The 21900-nt window shown below is 34.6% G+C and overlaps 1 protein-coding gene across 1 annotated transcript; it reads right to left on the reverse strand.

Moving 5' to 3' along the window:
* Positions 1-303: 303 nt before the first annotated feature.
* On the reverse strand, positions 304-20902 carry LOC145685997 (uncharacterized). Its single transcript, XM_081758811.1, has 2 exons — positions 20716-20902; positions 304-6593 (listed from the first exon to the last, which is right to left on the reverse strand). Exon 2 carries the CDS (start codon positions 6567-6569, stop codon positions 2763-2765), a length of 3807 nt encoding a protein of 1268 aa, XP_081614937.1. The 5' UTR covers positions 6570-6593; positions 20716-20902; the 3' UTR covers positions 304-2762.
* Positions 20903-21900: the final 998 nt, after the last annotated feature.

The raw sequence follows: 21900 nt of genomic DNA on the forward strand, positions 1-21900 counted from the left end.
TCTGTACATGTCTAAATACTCGCTAAATTGCAAACTCCTGTGATGATCCGTTCTGTTCTATTACAAAACTTTCATATATATATACATACATATACATAGCACATACACCACAGACCCGTTCAACGAAAATTTTGGATTAACTGAATCGCTATAATAAACAAAAGATATTTTTTGACAAGCTGAATTAAACTTGACCGTTTTGGTTGTAGGATTCAGTTTAGCCATGTTCAGTCTTGAACGCATCATATCTTGTCAACAACATCCTTTCACGCTGAAAATACATATAGATATATCAACACTGTATATCAAAAAACCTTTATTTCATTTACACCGAATTATCATTCAACTGAAGCACCATAAATCTCATCAAATTCGGTTAAACGGGATTCTAGTGTATAGCCATGCGAAATCCAGCACTCCTCAGATCGGAAAGTTCCAAAATTTTTGAATGTCAATCTGTAATAAACTGTTAAGTCAGTTTAGGTAAGAAGAAGAACGGGTCGAAAACGCAGAAGAGAGATGCTGGGAAAAAATAAGAAAAGAACAGCATTGGCGCTTATCATGATGAGAAAATGAAATTGGTTATGATGGTACTCAAAGAACATATTAGAAATAAGGTGGAAGAAAATTAAAGACGTAGAGAATACTGAAGTTCATAGACAATATTAAACCGAATAATTCTACCTCTAAGGTGAAGTTCATATTAGTTCATGGAATGCATTGAAAATATTAATTTAAAACAAGTTAACACACCAGCACAGCAGAAGTAGAATACTTACTGTGATAGTACATTTTATTAAAATATTTGAACGGCTCGGGGCAAGACAATAGTAAGCGCCACTTCGTGTTAAACTGATTTATTAGGTTTGAAATCAGACCACAGAATAGTATGTAGATAGTTTGATTTCTTACAGTCCTATGTACAGTCCTGTTCAAACTCTCGGCCACTGATCTTGCTTTAAAACGCTATACTACAGAAACCGTATATAGGAAACTCAAAATGCTTTGCCTCTGTATCAAGATCTCGAATAGCCAAAAAAAAAAAATATTCATTTCATTTTAAATGTGGGTTTTGACCACAGGTTTTTCCATTTAGTTTAACGCCCCTTTTCAGCAGCGAGGCTATATGAGACGTGGACCTACTGATTAACGTGGAATCCGAACCACACGAGCTCCCTCCGGGAATCGAACCCGGGTCTCCCGCGCCAAAGGCGTACGCTAATCGCTTAGCCACGGAGAAGCTCTTTTTCCAGAAAGAGATGGGTTACTAGATTATTTTTTTTAACAAGACTGTGTACCTGCAAATTACAGGGAAAGCTTGTATGGCATGTATCACTGCATTGAATTGCATGGGAATGTTGAACTTCTTTTTCCAGTTTATTCGAAAATTAGAAAATGTAAAATAACCATTGTCTTCCACCGAGCCGCTCATATGTAAACGAACAGAATAAATACCCACTACTCTGGAAACATAAAAATTAAAAAAAAAAAAAAATCTTCACAAATGGATACAAAATTCAACATTTTACACTAAAGGGATCAATGTAGAGCGATCGACTCTGATCCTCTGGTTCGATTCCAAACCATTTATGGTGGACAATATCGTGACTGGGTTCTTCCGTTTCATCTCATGTTCTCGTTCCACCGAACCAAATCTTTCATAGTCATTAACTTTCATTAAACATTCGTTCCTTTTACCATAAAGGGTATAAACATGGAACATTGAATTAAATGTTTTTAATTTCATAAATCTGAAGTTTCTAAAATCATTCCTTTCTGAAGAAAGAAATTTTTTTTTCTTTTTTTCATACGAATTTCCTTCTATATGAATATAGTGATGTGTATCATTCATGGCCACTTTTATAATATGTGAAAATTTTGCGATTTACCTTCTAATGTTCCTTGTTTTATTTATTTATTTATTTTATTTTATTTAAAGAAAGCAAGTTTGGCAAAACAGTCCACAATTATACTTCAATATGTTCAATTAAGTTTAGGAACTTCATAATCTAAGTTCATTTGATAAATTCATAATTTGCTCAATTGAAAGAAGAGTCTTTGTGTTAACATACAGAACTGTTTCAACAACAAAAACTGGTTGCCTTTCGGCACACATCTTTATGATACATGTGCGTTTATGACTTATTTCACACACGTAAAATTTTAATTGGAACAGAGTCCTCTCTCCTGAATGGCAAATGAATTTTGTTGTATTCGTACGTACGTACGCATGTAGTCATATCCGAAAATGAGCTGAAAACATTTTTTTTTTTTTTTTTTTTTCAAATTAGTACAGTTTACATGTAGTTTCAACAAGCACAGAATTATATTATTCGTGTCTCTGAAACTTCCTTGCAATCCTATGTAACAAAAATATGCTACCAACGGTGACAAGTATGTAATTAAAACAGTTCCTTTGTTTAACAAGATTATCCATATAAAATTGTAGACCTGTAGTTAAACATCAAAATTATCATAACTTCAACGTAAACAAAATCTATGCAACTTTAAGTACGATTTCTGACACTTTTCACTCTTTCCACATAGGTAAACGAATACTGGCAAAATTCAATTTCATTTGCTAATTGTTAAGTAAATATGTAACAAAAAAGATACTGCTTACTCCTAGTAAATACATGTATAAAATGGTAACTAAACTACTGTCACAATACAAATTCAATATACTTTGAACTTCTAACTGCTCTTAATATCTATAAAACTGAGTGAAATGACAGACAATCAAGATGGGTCTGAAAATGACATTAGAACAAATACTTTCTACAATTACTCGAGTTACATTTACATGCGAGTCTAGTCTTCGAAGATTCACCCTCGTCTTCCTCCGTATCTTCACTAGTTTCGGCAGGTGTTAAACGAGAAGATTTTGACGTAGTAGACCCTTTGATACTTTGAAACATATAATCAAATGTTAATTCTTCATCTTTTTGTATGTTGCGAGAAGCAAACAGAGCTAACCTCGGTAAATTTGGTTCAAGACAATTTATCCACACAGCAAACACCTCCATATTAGGATCACATGAATGGTTCACAAAATGTGAAATATTTCCATATAAAGCAGCATCAATAGTATATGGAAACTGTTCATCATCATTATAATCTAGATCAAAAAGATACGTTCTACCCTCTGCATCATACAGTTCACCTCTTCGCTCTGCTTCTTCGGTCGATATAATTTCACCAATGTATTCACAAATAAAAGAACCTTTTTTAATGGGTTCCAGAGTTTTCACTCCCCAGCCACAACCATTAGGTGTTCGAAAAACGCATAATTTTAACACTTGCCCGTTTTGCACCACCCTGTTCACACAGTCACTACTGCACTTGCAACGTTTGTTGCATTCGTAAATTGGTGTACCCCATGGGACACGAAGCTTTTTACTTCTACTGTACGCGAACTCACTACCGAATTGCTGGGCACAACAAAACTCGGAATTTGCGTCACATGTTTCACATTCGCACCCAATAGGAGGATCATCTGGAATACTTATACCTTCAGCAGGAACATAATCGTTTACGTAAATGAAATTCACTGGTGGATCTTCTAAGTCAACTTGATTTTCCACTTTAATAGAAGTACTCTTTTTCGATAGAAGGTTCATCTCCAGTTCCCACACCCGCAATCGAATCTTTTGATCCATGCGCCTCCTATTCAGTTCCAGTATCAACAACTCCTCTTTTATTTTGTTCAATGCCTCCTGTTTTCTACTCTTCTCTGATCGATTCATCTGGTCAGTTACTTTTTGTTTTACATCATTTTCACGAGGAACTGTGTACTTGAGATAGCCCGTCGATGAGCGTAACTCTGACATAAGCTTTTCAAGGTTCTGGTCTATAGGGTCCACAAGTTTGCTAATAAATTTTTCTACCATCAGATCTGTTGAGCTCTTCTCTAATAATCGAGGATTTGGTGGAACCATACATTTATCTGTCCTCGACTTTCTCTTCTTTTCATTATGTCTTTTATAATAGAAATTAAGAAGTTTATCCAGATTGTTCTTATCTTGTGCAAGGTATTTTTCTGATTCCCAAGAAGTTGTAAAAGTATTTCCACACTGCCATTTAACAAAATACCATCCTTGACCATATTCTTTGTTATAATCAAGAATTTCTTCAATTTTATAGACAACACTGTCATTACTCATCGCCTTTTCAGAGCTATCTATCACATCAGAGGTACCACCTCCACTCACACATGATAAATCACGCTCCTTAACCGTTTTCACAATGGTAGTATCTGCTCGTGTCAGTTCAGCTTTTCTTTCCAAAATGCGTCCATTTGAAACAGTGAGTACTTTCTCCTCCATTAACAAATCACTCGTTGATTCAACTCCAACACTGATGGAATCAATTCCAGTGCTTGATTTGCTTGATTCATCTTGTACCTCCATCATCACATCAATTTCGTGTGGAGATTCTACTCCACAAGATTTTCTGTTTTCATCATTTATGTTTCTTGTTTGGTCTTCACTCACTGCACAACTATTTCCAACAATTCTTTCAAAATTCTCTGGTCTGCAGTCAGCATTTGAGTCTATATCCATGTCTTCCGTTTCCTTGACTTGTGCCTTAGTTGTATCTGTAGATTTTGTACTTTCATTTACTGTTTTACCCTGCTGCTCTACTTTAGAAACAATATCTGAAGAAAGATTCCTTACATTCTCTAACATTTCCGCTTGTTTTCCTGCACTTACACTTTCCCCTATTTCTGAAACATTCTCTATTATCAATCTCCCATTCACTTCACTATGTTTACTGGCAACTCCTAAAACCTTAGACTCAACATCAGTGTTCAGTAAATGACTTACTTTGGGTACGGATTCACCTGTAATACATGTGTTTGCTACTGTAACCTGCTCGCGTGACTCTTTAATTGAAAATGTACTTGACACTGTTGTGTTGCTGTTTGAGTTTTCCGACATTCCAGTTGTACTTTCCATTTCCGTACAGTCTTTTTCACGAACACTAACGTTCAATTGTCTGTATTCTTCTTCGTTTGTCCGCACTACATCATTGCTCTCGGATTTCGACACATCAGATACATCTTTCATTTCACAATCGTTTACCTTAGCAACGTCTGTGTTTGTAGGTTCAAATACTTCAGTTATTAGACCTGTGTTTGAATCCGCGGCACCACTGTTCTCCGAATTTAATACTACATTTGTACTTCTGATTTTAGAATTGTCTTCTTTTGATATGTCCACACTCACTAGTTCGGATTTCACTTGGATTATTCTTTCCGAAACACTATTCTCAGACGCGGGAAACTCCGCTACATTCTTCATTTCACAATCTGATATAGCAACGCTTGACTTTACTCGTTCAAATTCCTTGATTGCGGTTGTGCTTGATTTTTCTACATCACTCCTTTCAGATTCCAAAGCTTCAGTAGAAGTTATCGTTTCAGAATAGTTTTTCTTTATGTTCAAATGTTCGCCTCCCCCCTCACCTACCATCACTATAGCTTTACCCTGTGATTTTGACGCTTCACTTACATCTTCCATTTCACAATCATCTTCATTCGGAATACATCTGTCCCCCTCCTCAAATCCTTCCTTATTCGCTCCTTCTGATCCATGTTGTTTGGATATCACTTGCTCAGTTGGGTCCTTCATTTCACAGTCATTCACCTTCGAAACGGAGTCGTGTACTTCATCGCGAACTACTGCATCATTCTTCTCAGATTCCGATATTGCAATTACACCCTGCATGTGTGTTTCTTTGACTTCAGGAACGTTTATCTGTTCGAATGCATGAATAAGTGAATTGTTACTTTCAGTACCACTATTATTTTCTGACACTTTATCTATCTTCGTCGTTTCACAATCGCCTTCAGTAGAGCCAAGCGAGCTCACTTTTTCACAGGCTTCATCACGTACACTTTTGTGTTTCTCCATAGTGTTACTATTCTCAGTCTCCGACATATCAGCTACGTTTTTCGGTTCACTTTTGTTTTCACTGGAAAAACAGAAGTTTCTTTGCTCGCATGCTTCATTAACGGAATAATTGTTTCTATCTTCATCAATATTCTCAGGTTTTGTTGCGTTTATTCCACTTTTTGTTACGTTTACATTCACCACTGCACTTTCTTCTGTCATATTTTGATCTCCTTTATCATTTATTTTATCACCATTTTCACTTTGAGCTATGTTTAATTCTGTCTCCGTGTTCGAGTACACAGGTATACAATTTGCATTCGACAATTCAGTCTCTCCTGCGTTTTGGCAATCGCTATCACTTACAGTGCCACAGTTAGCAGAAGATTTCTCGCCACTGGCCACTTCATTCACATCCACAATATTAGTCACAACAGTAGTGACACCACCAGATTCTATATGTAATGCTTGAATCGAGTCTGTTACTGTATTGCTCTTATTTGTAGATTCCATAGTTTGCGATGGACTGTTGAGGTTGTTAATTCCACTTTCTTTCCTCATATCAGTATTTTCAGTTTCATTTTGAATACTAGTGGCTACGCATATCTTCCTTGTTCCATCCTCTTCATCAGGACCTAAATTACTGTCTACCTGTACAATTCCTTGGCCGGACATTCTATTCGTAGCCTTGTTTCACACCTGGAATGATAAAAGAAATACTATATTTCGTAATCAAAGAATCTGGAACGCAAACTGAAAAAAATGAAATGAAGGCTTTCAGTTTTACCATTTACAATTATGCCTTTTAGAGTATCGGAGAAGAATGATCAAAGAAAGTGCATAATTAAGAAAGTATCGATGTAATAAGAATGTAGGAGTGAACGGGAGAACCCCATGAAAACCCACAGACACGATGTTGTCCACACAAATTTTAACTGCCTCGGATAGAACCAGCGACCCCTCGCACCAGAGGAGCGCTCTACTACTGTAATGTAATTCTCAAAAATACATCTATGTATGTTAAAATTCTTTGTAATTGAAAATAAAAATAAACACGCTAAGTCTCTATAAACAAGTAAATCCACTTTTAAGGAAGTGAAATCAGAAAAATGAAAGTGACAATGTCAAAAATATGAACACAAACAAGGAACTCATAAAGATGAAAGGCCAAAACCAAAATATATACACTGACCAAAAATTAAACAAAATATCAGAATGGTCAGAAACGTCAAAAGCGGCATTATAATCTGTAATTTGAGCATAAGTCAAGCTAATTGACAACTAGAGTCTAAATTGTCTACAGCTTGTTCAAACCTTCAACTATCCTGTAAGTAAAACCTTTGATTCAATTATGTAAAGAAACAATATACAAGAAGTTCAGTGCATGGAGATCTTCCTCAAAGACAGACAACTTGAAATCATTTCAATTCATAATTTCTGTATTTTATTACAATGTAATTTTACGAAAATAATAACTAGATGCATCTTAGTTTTCTGTTTTCTACTGACGATTCTATAATTTATATTTTATTTAGTTATTCTGGAAAATCTCTTCTCTCTCTCATGAGAGAATGTTTCCGTTGAATATTAGGATGACAACATAAGCAATATAAGCAAATATCTATCGATCTTTAAATTTATTCTCTATTATTGTAAGATAACGAAAAATAATATTCATTTTTAAATTACGAAACACTACTAAGACACATTGTTCCCCATGGATGGAACTCTTTTACAAGTTACATAACTTTGCTTGTAAATATGATTCAAACTCTGTAAACATAACATTTATATTTTCGCCATTTTATCATGTAACTAAATCAACCAGTACAGATGTTCCTTAATATAGATTAGGAGGCTACCAAACTTGAGCAAAATCTGCCATGAATAAGGCTGTAGAACACATACAAGGTAGTTCGATTGAGTTCAAGCTGTCTATTAAAAAAAAAAAAAAAAAACTAAATTACGAAATTAGATAGATAAAATGCACCAATACGAAAAGCCGAGTTTAATAACAATGTTACTTTTATAATGTTAAACTTCACAAATACATTTGCTTGATAAAATTATTTATATTTTTTAGTTTAAAAACGTATTATGTGAGACAAAAATAAAATATACAGACTCTAAATACAAACACTTTTATCATTCCTTGAGACATGAACGATCATGACTATAAAAATGATCATAAATGAAAATGAAAAAGGTACTTCTTAAAAAGGCTTGAGATAAAATATCAGCAAAAAGGTATTTCTTAATGTTAAAATGTATTTTGCCTGCTTGGGTCTATTTGGTTATTGCTATATTATTGCTGAAATATAGAATATTGTCTAATCATTCTCTGTCGTTCAAACTCAGGATTTCATTGTAATAGCTTCGTTGATCCCTCGTTTTAAAAAGTTTCAGTCGGCTTTAAGACACTTAACTACAGAAACAAACTTACGTCAAGGTACGCTACTAATGAATGAATGAATGAATATCACGAGAAATGTAAGCAAGTGATTACAGCTATGAAGGACTCTAACATATTCAGTACAATTGGACAAGTGGTGAAATGTGTAAATGCGCGAAGTAAATATAATCCACATATTCTTGAGTATTAAAATGCGTAGTTATTACATTTGTGGAAATAGAAAGATTTTAAGAATTAAAGAAATGTATTGGACTATTCGAGCATAATTTATCATTAACAACTTGGAAAAAAAAAAATGCTATCATCTGGAACACAAGTAATGATTCCTTGATACAGACTGCCAATATAAATTTAACACAGTAGAAGGCCGAAGTAGTACGGATTATAATGCAATGGGGGAGGGGAGATTATGTCTCTCAATGACAGAATACTGTAGTTTTTATAAATAAAATTTTTACTTTCGAAAGTGTGTTAAGACAATAAAAATTCTGCGAAGAGCAGTTCAGCAGCACAGGTTTCAATTACTGACGAATGCTGACAGCTACTGTTTCACACTAACGATATTGTGACTAATGACTAATGCAAAACGACTACGGGCATTTCGTGCATAATGAATCCGAACTTTCTTTATGGATATTTTCTCAAGGCCACCCGAAAAAGCTACTGAATTGTACACAAGTCTGTGTGTTACCTAAGTGTGTTCTTTTAAATTACTGCTACACATTGTACATTGATTTAAAATTCTCTTTCTAGATTTGAATTTTCATGAGAGAAAATCAAGACCTTTTAATACTATCTTTAAACTGTTTTACTCTGAAGTATACAGTCCAGTACTCTAGAATCGCACATTTATGTCTCCAACAACTGGATTAGTTCACTTCTAAAGTATGGTGATGATAACCCATAAATGAAAGTGTATGCTTTTTTGTCACGCTGAGGCTGAATTTTCCTGGTAGGAATTTTCCCGGAACATTATTTATACAGATAAAAGAATCGTTGCACATTTCTAGTGTGACAAAGCCGAAGACGTCTTACGGTTATTGACAGACGAAAAGTAATTGCTTAAAATATATACTTCACATTAAAGCATTAGCTTAACGTCCCACGAACGAGAATTACTGACTTAATAATGTAAGGAAGAAAAGAATGTGAATAGGGAGAGAAACTAACGAAACGAACCCCGATAAAATCCACCCACTCGATGTTTATTTATCATAAAATTCATATCGTGCACCCTTGGATTAAACGCAGGAACTTTAATCTCAGAATTGAACGCTCTTCCGACTACGCCACCGAATTTGTGTTTAAGTAAGTATCAACATACACAATATTTCAAATCAACGTGTGCAATCTGAAATATGATTGATCGCTTGTATCAGTTTCCTCATTCAATGTAACACGTGACAATGAATCGTCAGTAGCAACGAACCTTTGAAATGAAATGAAATCTTTTTAAGTTTTACGTCCCACGAGTATGCCGGTTAGGCTAAAGGGGTGATGAGTAAAATGGTGAAATGAAGAAAGTGTGGGGGGAAACGGGGGAACCCCGAGAAAACCCAAGAGCACGGTGTTTGTCCATCACAAAGTCCACACGGCGCGAGCTGAGATCGAACCAGGGACCCCAAGCACAGGAGGTAAACGCTTTACCACTGAGCCACCGCGCCCCCCGAGCAAGGAACCTGTTTGCATTATTTTAATATATCTATATCTCTGAAATGAAGCCCATTCGACCAATTCATAGAGACACTTTCGTAATAACCCATATTACCATTTCCAAAATATTACCCTTTCCTCCTGGGGCACCCTAGTGCATATACTATACATATACACAATTAAAAAGCAGGTTGTATACACTGTTGTTCGACTTCTATCACTATAATTGCCTGCTGTGTTCTTTTTTTTTTTTTCGTCGTCTCAACAAAATGAGCAAAATATTTATTTCGTCTGTCCATTATGACCATGTCAATCAACGCAATTCAGCAATATATATATATATATATATATATATATATATATATATATATTCATAAAGAATGCGTGCATAGTACTACGCAATAATTATATGAATAAAAACGTGTGCTAGAGCTAGCATTACTGCTCGGAAACAGTCTATCCGGGTAATCGGATGGGCAGTTGTCGGATAGGTGTGTAGCCGGCGGAAGGAAATAATATCCAATATTTTGAATACTTTATCGATTACGTATTGCCAAGGACTATAGAGACTTAAAACATAGGCAGCAAAATGATCTTTACATGGTTAAAGCTTTATCTTTAGTGGATTATTATTATTATTATTATTATTATTATTATTATTATTATTATTATTATTATTATTATTATTATTATTTGGTTTTAGCCTAGTAACGTGTTGTATATTTGGAGGATTACCCTATGTTTGCATTCCCCTTTTTTGTAATTAAGTTTTGTGTAAAAATTCTTACAAGAAAAATTTTACCTATTACAATTTTTTTGAAGGTAATTACGAGCCATTTATCCAGTTCTCGACGTATCTTCAGTTATCCACATACGTGCACTACGGAATCTAAATCAAGTAAAATGTTGCCATATTCTATATCCATGATTTTTTTTTTCTCAAGGAAAATCAATAAATTTCTAATAGAGATTTATATTTACGGCAAATTCAAACCAATAAAGATATGTAATCCAAAATTTCTACTGTTTAATATGTGTTGGAGTATTAACAAAAAATTAGTTACCAATATATCCTTCCGTGGGAAAACTAAATATTCTCCTGAATGTTTGCGTGGATACACTAAGGATACGTCTGGAGAAAGTTTAGTTTTCTCACGGGAGGATATATTAGTAAGTAACGAAGTTTTTTTTATTAATTTGAATCATTCTCTCATGCGGCTACACAATTTTAATTTGTTGGAGTAATTTCAGATGCTGGTATTCTATTCTCTATATATAAAATAGTTTCTATACAGGGTGGCCCAAAAGTAGATATACAGTACCGTTACTGATCAGATCATTGCATTTTATATCTTTTCTTATTGTTATCCATCAGGTAGAGTTAGTTTCTTTATTTGTTCTTAATGCGTTTTTAGTTATATCTTAAGCTCAGAAGAACGAAGCAAATAAACCCATAAACTAGAATGTTATACTTGATCAATGCAGGGGTATATACCTACTTTTGGGCCACCCTGTATTGCTATTAGGTTGTAATAGAGAAAGAAGAGAAAACGCGATAACCAAGATGACAAATATGTTTCCTTTCCGCTATATCCCAATTTATTGTCGACTTCGAAAAATAGCTCTGTAACATATTTACAAGCCAGCTTAATATCACCTACGAATTTAGAAAGGTCTCACAGCCAATATGAAAGCAATTTTATAGACAAATATTCTTTAAGAGGCATACACAAGATAACTCGCTCCTACCTAGATGCTTATGTGACTAAAACCAATATTAGCACTAAATTAAAAGAATACTTAACGGAGTCGTGGGAGGATGAAGAAGCTATCTCTGGGTTATCCAAGCACTTGAAGAAAAGCAAATATACAATACAAGATTTCAAGACTTTATGACTGGCTAAACATTTACTGGCAGGGTTGGCTGGTTTAAACCAGCTGTTTAAAAAAAAAAAAAAAAAAAAAAACATCTGGTTTAAATCAAAAAACGAAAAATGTTCGTAAAAGTGAAAAATATTCGTAAAATCTTGATAAACACACATTTGTGGATTATCACGTTTCACTCCCGTATATTATTCGTATTATAGTCAGACCTAAATGCCCCAGTCAATACTCAAAGAGATTATACTACAAAAGCAAAGTTTTCTATATACAGTATATAAGTTTATCAATGTTTCTTTTGTGACTTTTTTATAGTTTGGAAAGGAAATTTGGACAGAGGGTGGAATCCCATTATCTCAAATTACATCTAGTATTAAGCAGTAGAATTTTGGTTCACATGTCTTTACTGGTTTGAATTTGTGGTAAATATAAATCTACTATATTACAAATTTCCTCATTATAGAGGGTTTTTTTCGTAATTTTCGATGGATGTTGACATCAAATTTACGAAAAACTTTTATACACAAGGATACAGGATATTGCAACATTGTACTTCGTTTTGATTTAGTAATGCATGTATGTGAATAACTTAAGATGCATCGAGAAGTGGATAAATAACTTTCAACTACCTACAATAATAAATAAATAAATAAATAAATAAATAAATAAAATAAAAGTAAAAAATAAATAAAATACAGTAAAAAGTAAATAAAATGTAATAGGTAAAAAAATGTTGGTACTAAGTGCACTTACATAAAATTTACCGTAATTACAAAAAAGGGGGAACGCAAACACAGTGTAACTCTCCAGAATTACAATACACTACTAGATTAAAAACAAGTGATTAAAAACAAAAATAAAATAAAATAAAATAAAGATTTCCACTGAAAATAAACTTTTAAGCTTGTCAAAATCCTGTTGCTGACAATGGATAATCGAAAAAATGCCCGAAATATTGGATTTTACATTTTTCGGAATAAATAAATAAATTTTAAAAAAGTTATTTCTTAAGATGGAATTTAGCTATATGATAAGTGATCAGCAATTTGGCATCGAAACTCTCGGTGTTTGGGAGAAAGAAAAAGGCCCGTGCTTTTAGCATTTTCGAGAATTCCGCTCCTAAGGGGCAAAAGGGGGTGATTTCGATAACAATACTTCCCTTCAGAAATTGTCAATGTAAGGATTTGCTTAATTTGGTGTCAAATTCGGTGTGTACATTTCTAAGAATAAATGAATATGAACTTTTAGTTTTCGAAAAAACTGATCGTAAAAGTGAAAATTACTATATTACTCAAGTTCTCGATCATTTGTTTAGGAAGTGCTGAACGTGATGATTCAATTAAGTTGGATGTGTGAAATTCGGCATATTACCTCTTAATTAGATATAAGGAAATACAGATTTCAACGGTTTCGAAAATTCCACTCCTAAAGAGAGAAAAAGGGGACATTTCTACAACATTCAAATTTTAAGTTTCATATTACGTCTTACTCTTCTGGTGTGAAGAACAGGCACTTCTACTAGTACACACATTAATTTAGTGACCTATTATTTTCTTAACAATTGTTCCCCTTACGTAAAACACTGAAAAACTAGATGAACATCTTCATAAACAGCGTCCAACGAAAAGTGAGTTGAAATAAAACCTACTCATCAAACAAATTATCTATCCGTGCGTGCCGGTCTCACAGCAGTCAGACGACTTTTATGGCCCAAACGACAAAAATTTCAAATTCAAAGAAAGAAAACAAGGATTGAAAATAACCACATAAAGGAAGTTATGTAATTCAATGCATCAATGTGATAATATCACCAATTGCTAGCTCGCTATACTTCTGTGAAAATGTACTGAATACATTTAAATCCAGAATTTTTTCGCCACTTGTTAAAGGCTTTCCTTTATATAACACCTGATGGAGATTCCGCTTTGACACGGATGATAATTCCGCAAATTTGTAACACACTTTTAAGCTACAGTAGATCAATTCCAGATGTTACTGGAGTTAATTTGAATATTCCCAGTGTTTCCAAAGTCCTGCTAGAAAAAATTTCGGCATATTACGGTGAATTGAAAATAAGTGAGTGCTACAAACGACGGTATGTTGAGACATATAACAGCCTGTAAAATATGCAAAGGTGCAAACTAGTTTTGAGATGAATATTAGTAATTTCACTGACTTCGAAATAGATTGGATAAAAAAAAAAAAAAAAAAAAAAAAAAAAAAAAGGAGAAAAATAATCTTTTAATGTTTAGCATTACAGCAGTTTAATAGCAGCCTATACAGGGTTACACACTATCATGCACACACACACATATTTTATATATATATATATACAGGGCTTGAAAAATCCATTTGCCTTTTCTTTTCAAGCAAAATAGGGCCGGCTGGATCATAGGTGAAATACGTAATGTTTTAACATATTAAGATTAAAAACTATTTTACTTAAGTTTGTCAGCTAATAAAAAATTGGATTACTTGTTTTTAGTGGTTCATTATTAATTACATACTTTGCATGGTTTTGCATTTCAACTTTGATCTGGATGGGGTAAGGCCAAATTTCTATATTTTTATTATATCTAATAATACAAGATTAAATTAATTAACACATAGCATCTAGATTATCATTAACTGGTAATAAAATTTTGTCTTGTTCGATTGATTTGTTACAAATTTTGTCTTGGTACCACATGATTGGCAAACAGAAGTATGGCTTCTACCAACACTAAGCATACAATGAAGAGTAAACTGCAAACAGGTAATATATATCTTCTTCTCTAACACAATAAGATCAAAGCAAATAATGTGGATTATGTTTATACCCTTATTATGAACTTTTAAAATAAATTACAAATGTTAACTAAAAGTACAACTGCATACAAAATTAAATAAAAAGCAGTAACAAAAACGTGTGCTAACATTGCGTACGCTAGAAAACTGTCAATGCAAAACATAAATCATCATCAAAAAATTATTTTACTCCCCAAAAAGTAACTTTTAGTGACAAACTTGAAAAAAAAAAAAGTAACTTTTAGTGACCAACTTGAGAAAAAGTAACTTTTAGTTTAAAAAGTGACTTGCTATGAGCCCTGCGATCCCCGATTCATATAGGTGAAAATGTTCCAAAGTACGAGTAGAATATTCCCTTGCAAGGAATGCATCGAATTACCAGTCACCCTGTATATAACTGACCATCCTACTCCCCAGTACCACGTCAAGCATTGCTTGCTTGCACTAAAGTCGCTGCAACATCATTCTTATTCTTAGTAGCCACTTTCATTCGTTCATTTGCTTTCTTCAGTAACCTATCAACTGTGTGTGTCTTTTGTTCTTCATCCCTTACACGTTTTAAAGTAGATTCGTTTCTTTCAGAAGTTACATTTTCAATATATTTTTTTCAAGTTGTTTCAGCTGCTCGTTGTTATTCCTTTACTTCTCTTTCCTTTCTTGTTCTTCCTTTAATTTCATTTACTCCTCACAATTCCTCTACAACTCTTATTAGCAGTATAAGCTAAAATCTAAACGCTCTTCAGATGTATTTACGAGATGTGCCTTTCCATCATAAAACTCATGTAGAGAATCCTTAATGCGCAAGTAAGCATCGAGAACTCTGATATACTAGTTCTATAAGAGGTCGAGTGTAGGGAGATTAAAAATTCCTTTTTAACCTCAGCTGAGCCATGTGAAAACGAAAGAACTGCTTTCACAATTTTTGACATGACTGGGAATTTAAGCTCTCCTGAAATGTTAGATTTTTGGGAAAACTGATTTCAGTACACATCTACTCTTATTCAGGACTTTTGATCTCATCGTCCTTTACGTTTCCATTCATTAAATTAAAATATTCCAAATATTTAAATCCTGTTTAATTGAATATTTCTTGTTTAATTTTCCGAAGAGCCAAAAATAAACCGACTTAAAAATAGTGACTAATAAACTCCTTCGTGGCTAAGCGGTTAGCGTACCAGGGGCGGATCCAGGGGGGGGGGCGATCGCCCCCACCCCCAGAAGAAGAAACTTTCTTATTTTATATATATAAATAAAACCTATCCCAAAGTTTGGAGCCCTTAAAAATAGCAGTATGACAACCCACTGCCCCCCCCCCCCAGAAGTCTGCCCTGGATCCGCTCCTGTAGCGTACGCGCCTTTGGCATGGGAGATCCGGGTTCGATTTTCGGCGGAGCTCATGTGGTTCGGATTCCACATTAATCAGTAGTTACTGTCTCATATAGCCTCGCTGCTGAAAGAAATGTTAAATTTCAAATCAACTCAAATACTGACTAAATACCGACTTCGTCAAAAATACTGACTTACTGACCAGTTTTCAGCCTTACTATTTTGAAAATGAAAATCTTCCTTAATATTCTAACAGAAAAATGCACATAAACTACTGGGTTAAAATCGAAGAAAGAAGAAAACAGAAGAATGTTTTCTGGACATTATTTCTATCTGTCGTGATCCACACTCAGCTTTTTCTTTTGTGTATGTGTGTGTGTTGGTCTCCAATTACTCCACCCTTTCCTCACATGGTTTACCGTATTATATATATTTACATATTTTCTTTCTTTTACATTTGTATTAAATTGGATACAGAAACTGTTAAGTCAAATACCAATTAATTATAAATTTCGAAGGCATATATATATATATATATATATATATATATATATATATATATATATATATATATATATATATAGGGGAGAAACAAGTAATAAGAGACAGGTGTAAGAGACACGGCCAAAAATTACTCTAAATGTCAAATCAAAATTATATTTAAAAAAAAAAAAAAAAAACTAATGGCAACGTCAATACCTTAACCTCCTACCCCACTTGCACTTATGAACTAATATGAGTTTTTATATTGTTGTTACGCTATGAAAAAATACCTTCACTTTGAACTTACCATAGAAGTTCGTGATTGTTTTAAAATAAAATTTTATTGTGAAATGTGAGTTACAAATGTGGAAATGACTGCTATGTAACTTTCTGAATAAGATTATGAAGATTGATGTAAAATTTTGAAAAACGCTGAAACATTGCATTTCAGGTCAATTGAGGGCATGTCTCTTATTACCCCTTTCAGAAATTTTGAAGGGGTAGTAAGAAACCGTTGTCTCTTATTACCCCAGTTGAACTTTATGTTTATTTAGCACATGTGACAAGTATAACATGCTATTTTTGTATATAGAAAGTAAATACGAAAATTCCTACTCTGGCAATTCAGAGTCTGTGCATAGATAGTGACAGTGGAGAATATGCTTTGGATCAACTAATTTCATCATCAACTGGTAAAAGTTTGCCAGGAGAAATTGATCCAACCAGAGCAGAATCTTGCTTAGAAATGTATTACGCCTTGTGCTATGATCTTGACTGGTATGGTGGAAGGATTATTGCTTTCCCAAATGAAGGACCGTGCAAGGTTACATTTTTGAAAAAAGGACTAAATGGTTTCAATCGGCCAGCCTATGATGACATTCAAACAGTGACATCCAAATTTGTGCTTTATGGACCTATCAAACTAGATGGAAATGGGCCATTCCAGATTTCCAGAGGATAGCTCAAAAACTTCGTTGTGTTTATAGCAAAGTGAAAAAGGACTTTTGAAACCAAAACAGAAAGATTAAATATAACTCCTCTTCTTTTAGTAAGCCTAGGTGTTTGTAGGACTATTCTTAATATTTGTTAAACTGATGCCTATACGCCAACAGTTCTTTTTGGCCTATAGAGCTACATTTTTCCTATGTTTGTTTAAGTGGTCCAGCCTAAGATCACTAATAAGGTCTACCTGCTGTTATGTATCACTAAAGTTTAAATTACATTTATGAGGTTTCAAAATGTTAACTTGGATTTTACATAGGCTAGCATGACATTTCCAAACTCTTCTGTACATTTTTCATATGATCGTTCGACTGTACATCGTAAAAGGTTTAATATTCATATTATATATTTTTCGAAAATGTAGTTTTACATAGGCTACATTTTACATAAAATTTTGACAACGATATGTTTAAAACATTTTTCAATGTTCTCTTCGTGTATGATTACAATTTAATAGCTTTTTCAACCCATTTAAGTTAGCTAAAACTATTTTTCAAATGCGGTGTTTTTTCTTCATTGATAATTTAGGCACTTTTTAAGTTCATTTTCGACATTCTCCAGAAAATTTCATGTCAGCATTCTTTTTTATTTGGTAGTATGAGTTATATCCATGATGTATTTAGATTCCGTAAAACGCAACTATACTTTGTTTCAATGGTTTTTGATATTTAATACTAAGGCAAATAAATTTTCCGAACGAACTATTGAATTTCATTTTTTAAATCTTGATATTTCGGGAACATATATACATATTTCAGATCTGAAAAAAGTAAATTATTCAGAATTGTCTTAAGATTTTTCCTTAAACTACTACTCATTTTCTATTCTATGTGTATGAGGACTGACAGCCTTGTCTCTTATTACCCCTTAGAGTAATCAGACACACTGACTTTTGACTGATGAAGAGAACTTATTGAATTTCTGTGAGGCCCAAGAATTGCTGAATTTGAGAACACAGTGTAGAAAGTGTGGGAAGGAAATGAAAATCAACAAGGGTAGAGGAACTAACGTTTCCACTCTAATGCAAGAGTACGATATGCAAAATGTATGTAAGAAAAGATGGCAACGAAGGGACATTTTTAGAAATGTCAATGTTACCTATGGAGAAAGTGATGTTGTTCGTAGTGTTCTGGTGCCTTATAAAACGAGACAAACAGTCGTTTATAGAGCATGAATTGAAGTTGTCCTCAGCAACATGGGTTGACTGGAGTAACTACTGTAGGGAACTGAGTTGACTGGGTGATAATAGTCCAGGGGAGAAGCTGATGAACCATGATTTTTTTATGAAATGAAATGAAATCTCTGAGTTTTACGTCCCACAGTTATGCCGGTTAGGCTAAAGGAGACGGTGATGAGTGATGAATGAAATGGTGGAATGAAGAAAGTGGGAGGAAACGGGAGAATCCCGAGAAAACCCACGCACACGGTGTTTGTCCACCACAAAGTTCACTTGGCGGGGGCTGCGATCGAACCCGGGACCCCAAGCACCAGAGGTGAACGCTCTACCACTGAGCCACCGTGGACCCCATGATTTTATATATAAAGTTTTTCAGCTAATCTTATATGATTTTGAGGTGCTGATTTCGAATCCGATGAGTGCCACTCTGTAACCCTTGGAAAAACTTCGCAAAGAGGGTAAAGAGGGGTGGTGTTCTCTTAAAAACCGTGAAAACAGAATTTTAAAATTCGAACCGAAAGTGCTCGAAAAAAAATGCGCAAACTTCACCTTTTCAAATAAACTGACATTCATTTATTAATTTATGTAGAAACAGATACGCATGCGCAAACCAAACTATAATAAAATAATAGTTTATTTTTATCCCTATGTACGTACCACAAGAATTATAACTCTACCTGTCTCCATAGCTGAATGGTGGGGCTCCGAAGTTGACCATTTTTCATGTCTTGTACAGTTCATAAATTGTACTCCCCATCTTTGATGGCCCATTACTTGGCGGGAAAATTTTTTTCGACAAAACAAAAAATATGGTCTCTTAAAAATATGTCTAGTTGCTATATAAAAAAAAAATAACAATATCTGAGATGATGATGGTACATGCTCTGCCTGAATTGATTTGGAAGGCACTCTAACCTAATTTAGTACATTTTGGTATTTGTGGGATGATACTTAATATCTCCCCCAAAGCTGTGCAACATGTAAGTCATGCATTTTATGAAGTGTTTTCCACTACCGGTATCCACACTTACACGTATACCCACCACCAGTGAAGCGCCTCCTCTCTACGGACGTACCCCTCCCGATGACCGCTCGGGACCCCACGCTGCGCTCCTGTCCTGACTCGGTTAGACAGCATTCGTGCTTCTTAGTGGCCATCTAGCACAAGTTGGTTCGTTTTATTCATTAGGTTTAATGCCCGACGCCCACACACTATTTCGAATAGTCACTACCATTCACTACCGAAGTGATCCAGGATCATAATCTAGTATTTGGGTAGGGGAAGGTTCTAGATTACTGGTCCCCGATGTGGATTAGTAGATGGGTAGATTTCTTTCTGTACTAAAGTTTATACATTTAACTGATACAGTATTGCCGAGCGAGCGTTAGCGAGTGAAGGCGGGTTAGAGCCCCGCAGGGCACGTTGTTTTCTGTCTTTATTACTGCTCAATCGGAAGGGGGACCAGTAATCTAGAACCTTGCCTTTGGGTAGAGAAACTAAATATACTTTTTTTATTATTATTATTTTCGTGATTCGGCGATATAGCAGTAATGCCATTTTTGAAAAGAAGTGCCTGTATCCTTACTCTTTACCGGTTAGAACACTAAGATGTTTAATGGCACAGCACTAATGACAGATTTTTAATAGAAATATTCCTTTACTCAATCTCTGTACAATGAAGTAAATCCCATCAACACGGATCGTTGCTCTTATTATTTAGCGTCTCCTTTAGAACTACTCAAGACTATAGCGTGCATCTTAACGTGAGCTGATTTACACAGGCTACTTAGAAATCCTATGAATATCACTCACGCGTAAGGCGTGTACCTATGTATAAAGCCACGGGAGTTGTAAAGGAAGATCGCTAGATAAAGTTACTTTCTTACATTGCACTCCTCTGTTCGTGATAATGAATTTCAACCGTACATTTACCAAATTTGTATACGAATTTCTTTTTTTAAGTGATTCACAAGATCGCAAAAGCATGACCATCGTCGCAAACTGTTAATTCCTGTTCACCCTATTTTATAATTAGGAGGGAAATAAAACATTATGAGCTAACTTTCATGAAGCGTACTTTAAAAAGCTCAAACTTTACCTCATAAAACACAGACGACTGATGATAAACATATATTTCACACTTCAACAAGACCTTACGATGAGCTTACACAAAACAAAATAATTCTTCTTAGCGTTTCAACATTTACAAATTCCACCGCCATCCTTAATTTACCAAGCGCTATCAATTCAGATAACATGGAAGCACTGAACAGATGTTTCATTACAACACTCAATACGTGGTGAATCCAAATTAACACCCAACACCGTCGTATGATATGTCAAAGCAAACCAAATTTATGAGATTGATGGATATTTGTGTTAAATTAGCAAAAAGAGCAAGGAGTGTAACAGTCAATTATAGGCACATTTCTTAACGGTTTGTGTCAATACAACTCAGCTTTTGCTACTTAGGCCGCGCCTCCATTGCATCCGAATGCGATTGCCAATGCGAATGCGAATTTCCCAGTACGTGTAAATAAATTGGAGTGCCTCAACTGGTTCCGGCCTGCGAATTGCGAAAACCGATGAAAAGATGCGAATGCAAACGATCCCAACATGCTGGCGCAACCATGAAGGGGGGCCACAAGGTCTGGACCTCCCAAAATTTTCAAAACTCGATTAACATTTGTAGACTTTGTTAACGAACTATACTTGTTTAACAGAGCAATGATTGACGTAGGCTAAATATTTTATTTTGCGCCTCATCATGTACTTTTTTTCTTTTCTTATAAAAATAATTGTTCTATCATTTCTTTCTAAGAATATTCTTATATAAGAATATAAGAAATATTTATCGTCTTTTCGGGTGTAGTATAAGACAGGTTCGATATTACATAGACGTATTGGACCCCTCCCAGCAAACTTTTCTGAGCGTAGAACTGACAATGCTGTTTGTTTTGACGTTCTTCAACTTTTGACTTATGTTAGGTATACGTGCTGAGCATACATCTAGCGGGTGTCAAAGTTTGCTTCCAGAACGTATGACATTGGTAAGCATTGTTTCGCCTCACGTGGAAGTATATTTTGTTCATTGTCCATTGCTTAACCAAGACGAACGATTTGGAATGTAGTTTTTCTTTTACGCAGAGCGTGTGTACGTTGGTGAACCCGACAATCTTTGTAAGTCGATCGGACTACACAGCAGCACTGTGAGTAATTTTATGGGCCTATGTGAAATTCGCAATTCATATACCGGTACGTCTTTTGTTTTTAGTTTCTGTTA

The sequence above is a fragment of the Thermobia domestica genome, chromosome 5 (assembly GCF_964235325.1).
Source record: "Thermobia domestica chromosome 5, izTheDome1.hap1.1, whole genome shotgun sequence".
Lineage (NCBI taxonomy): Eukaryota > Metazoa > Arthropoda > Insecta > Zygentoma > Lepismatidae > Thermobia > Thermobia domestica.

What these genes read in the sequence shown, in the direction of transcription:
- LOC145685997 (XM_081758811.1), bottom strand. Translation starts at nt 6,569, where the DNA reads ATGTCCGGCCAAGGAATTGTACAGGTAGACAGTAATTTAGGTCCTGAT.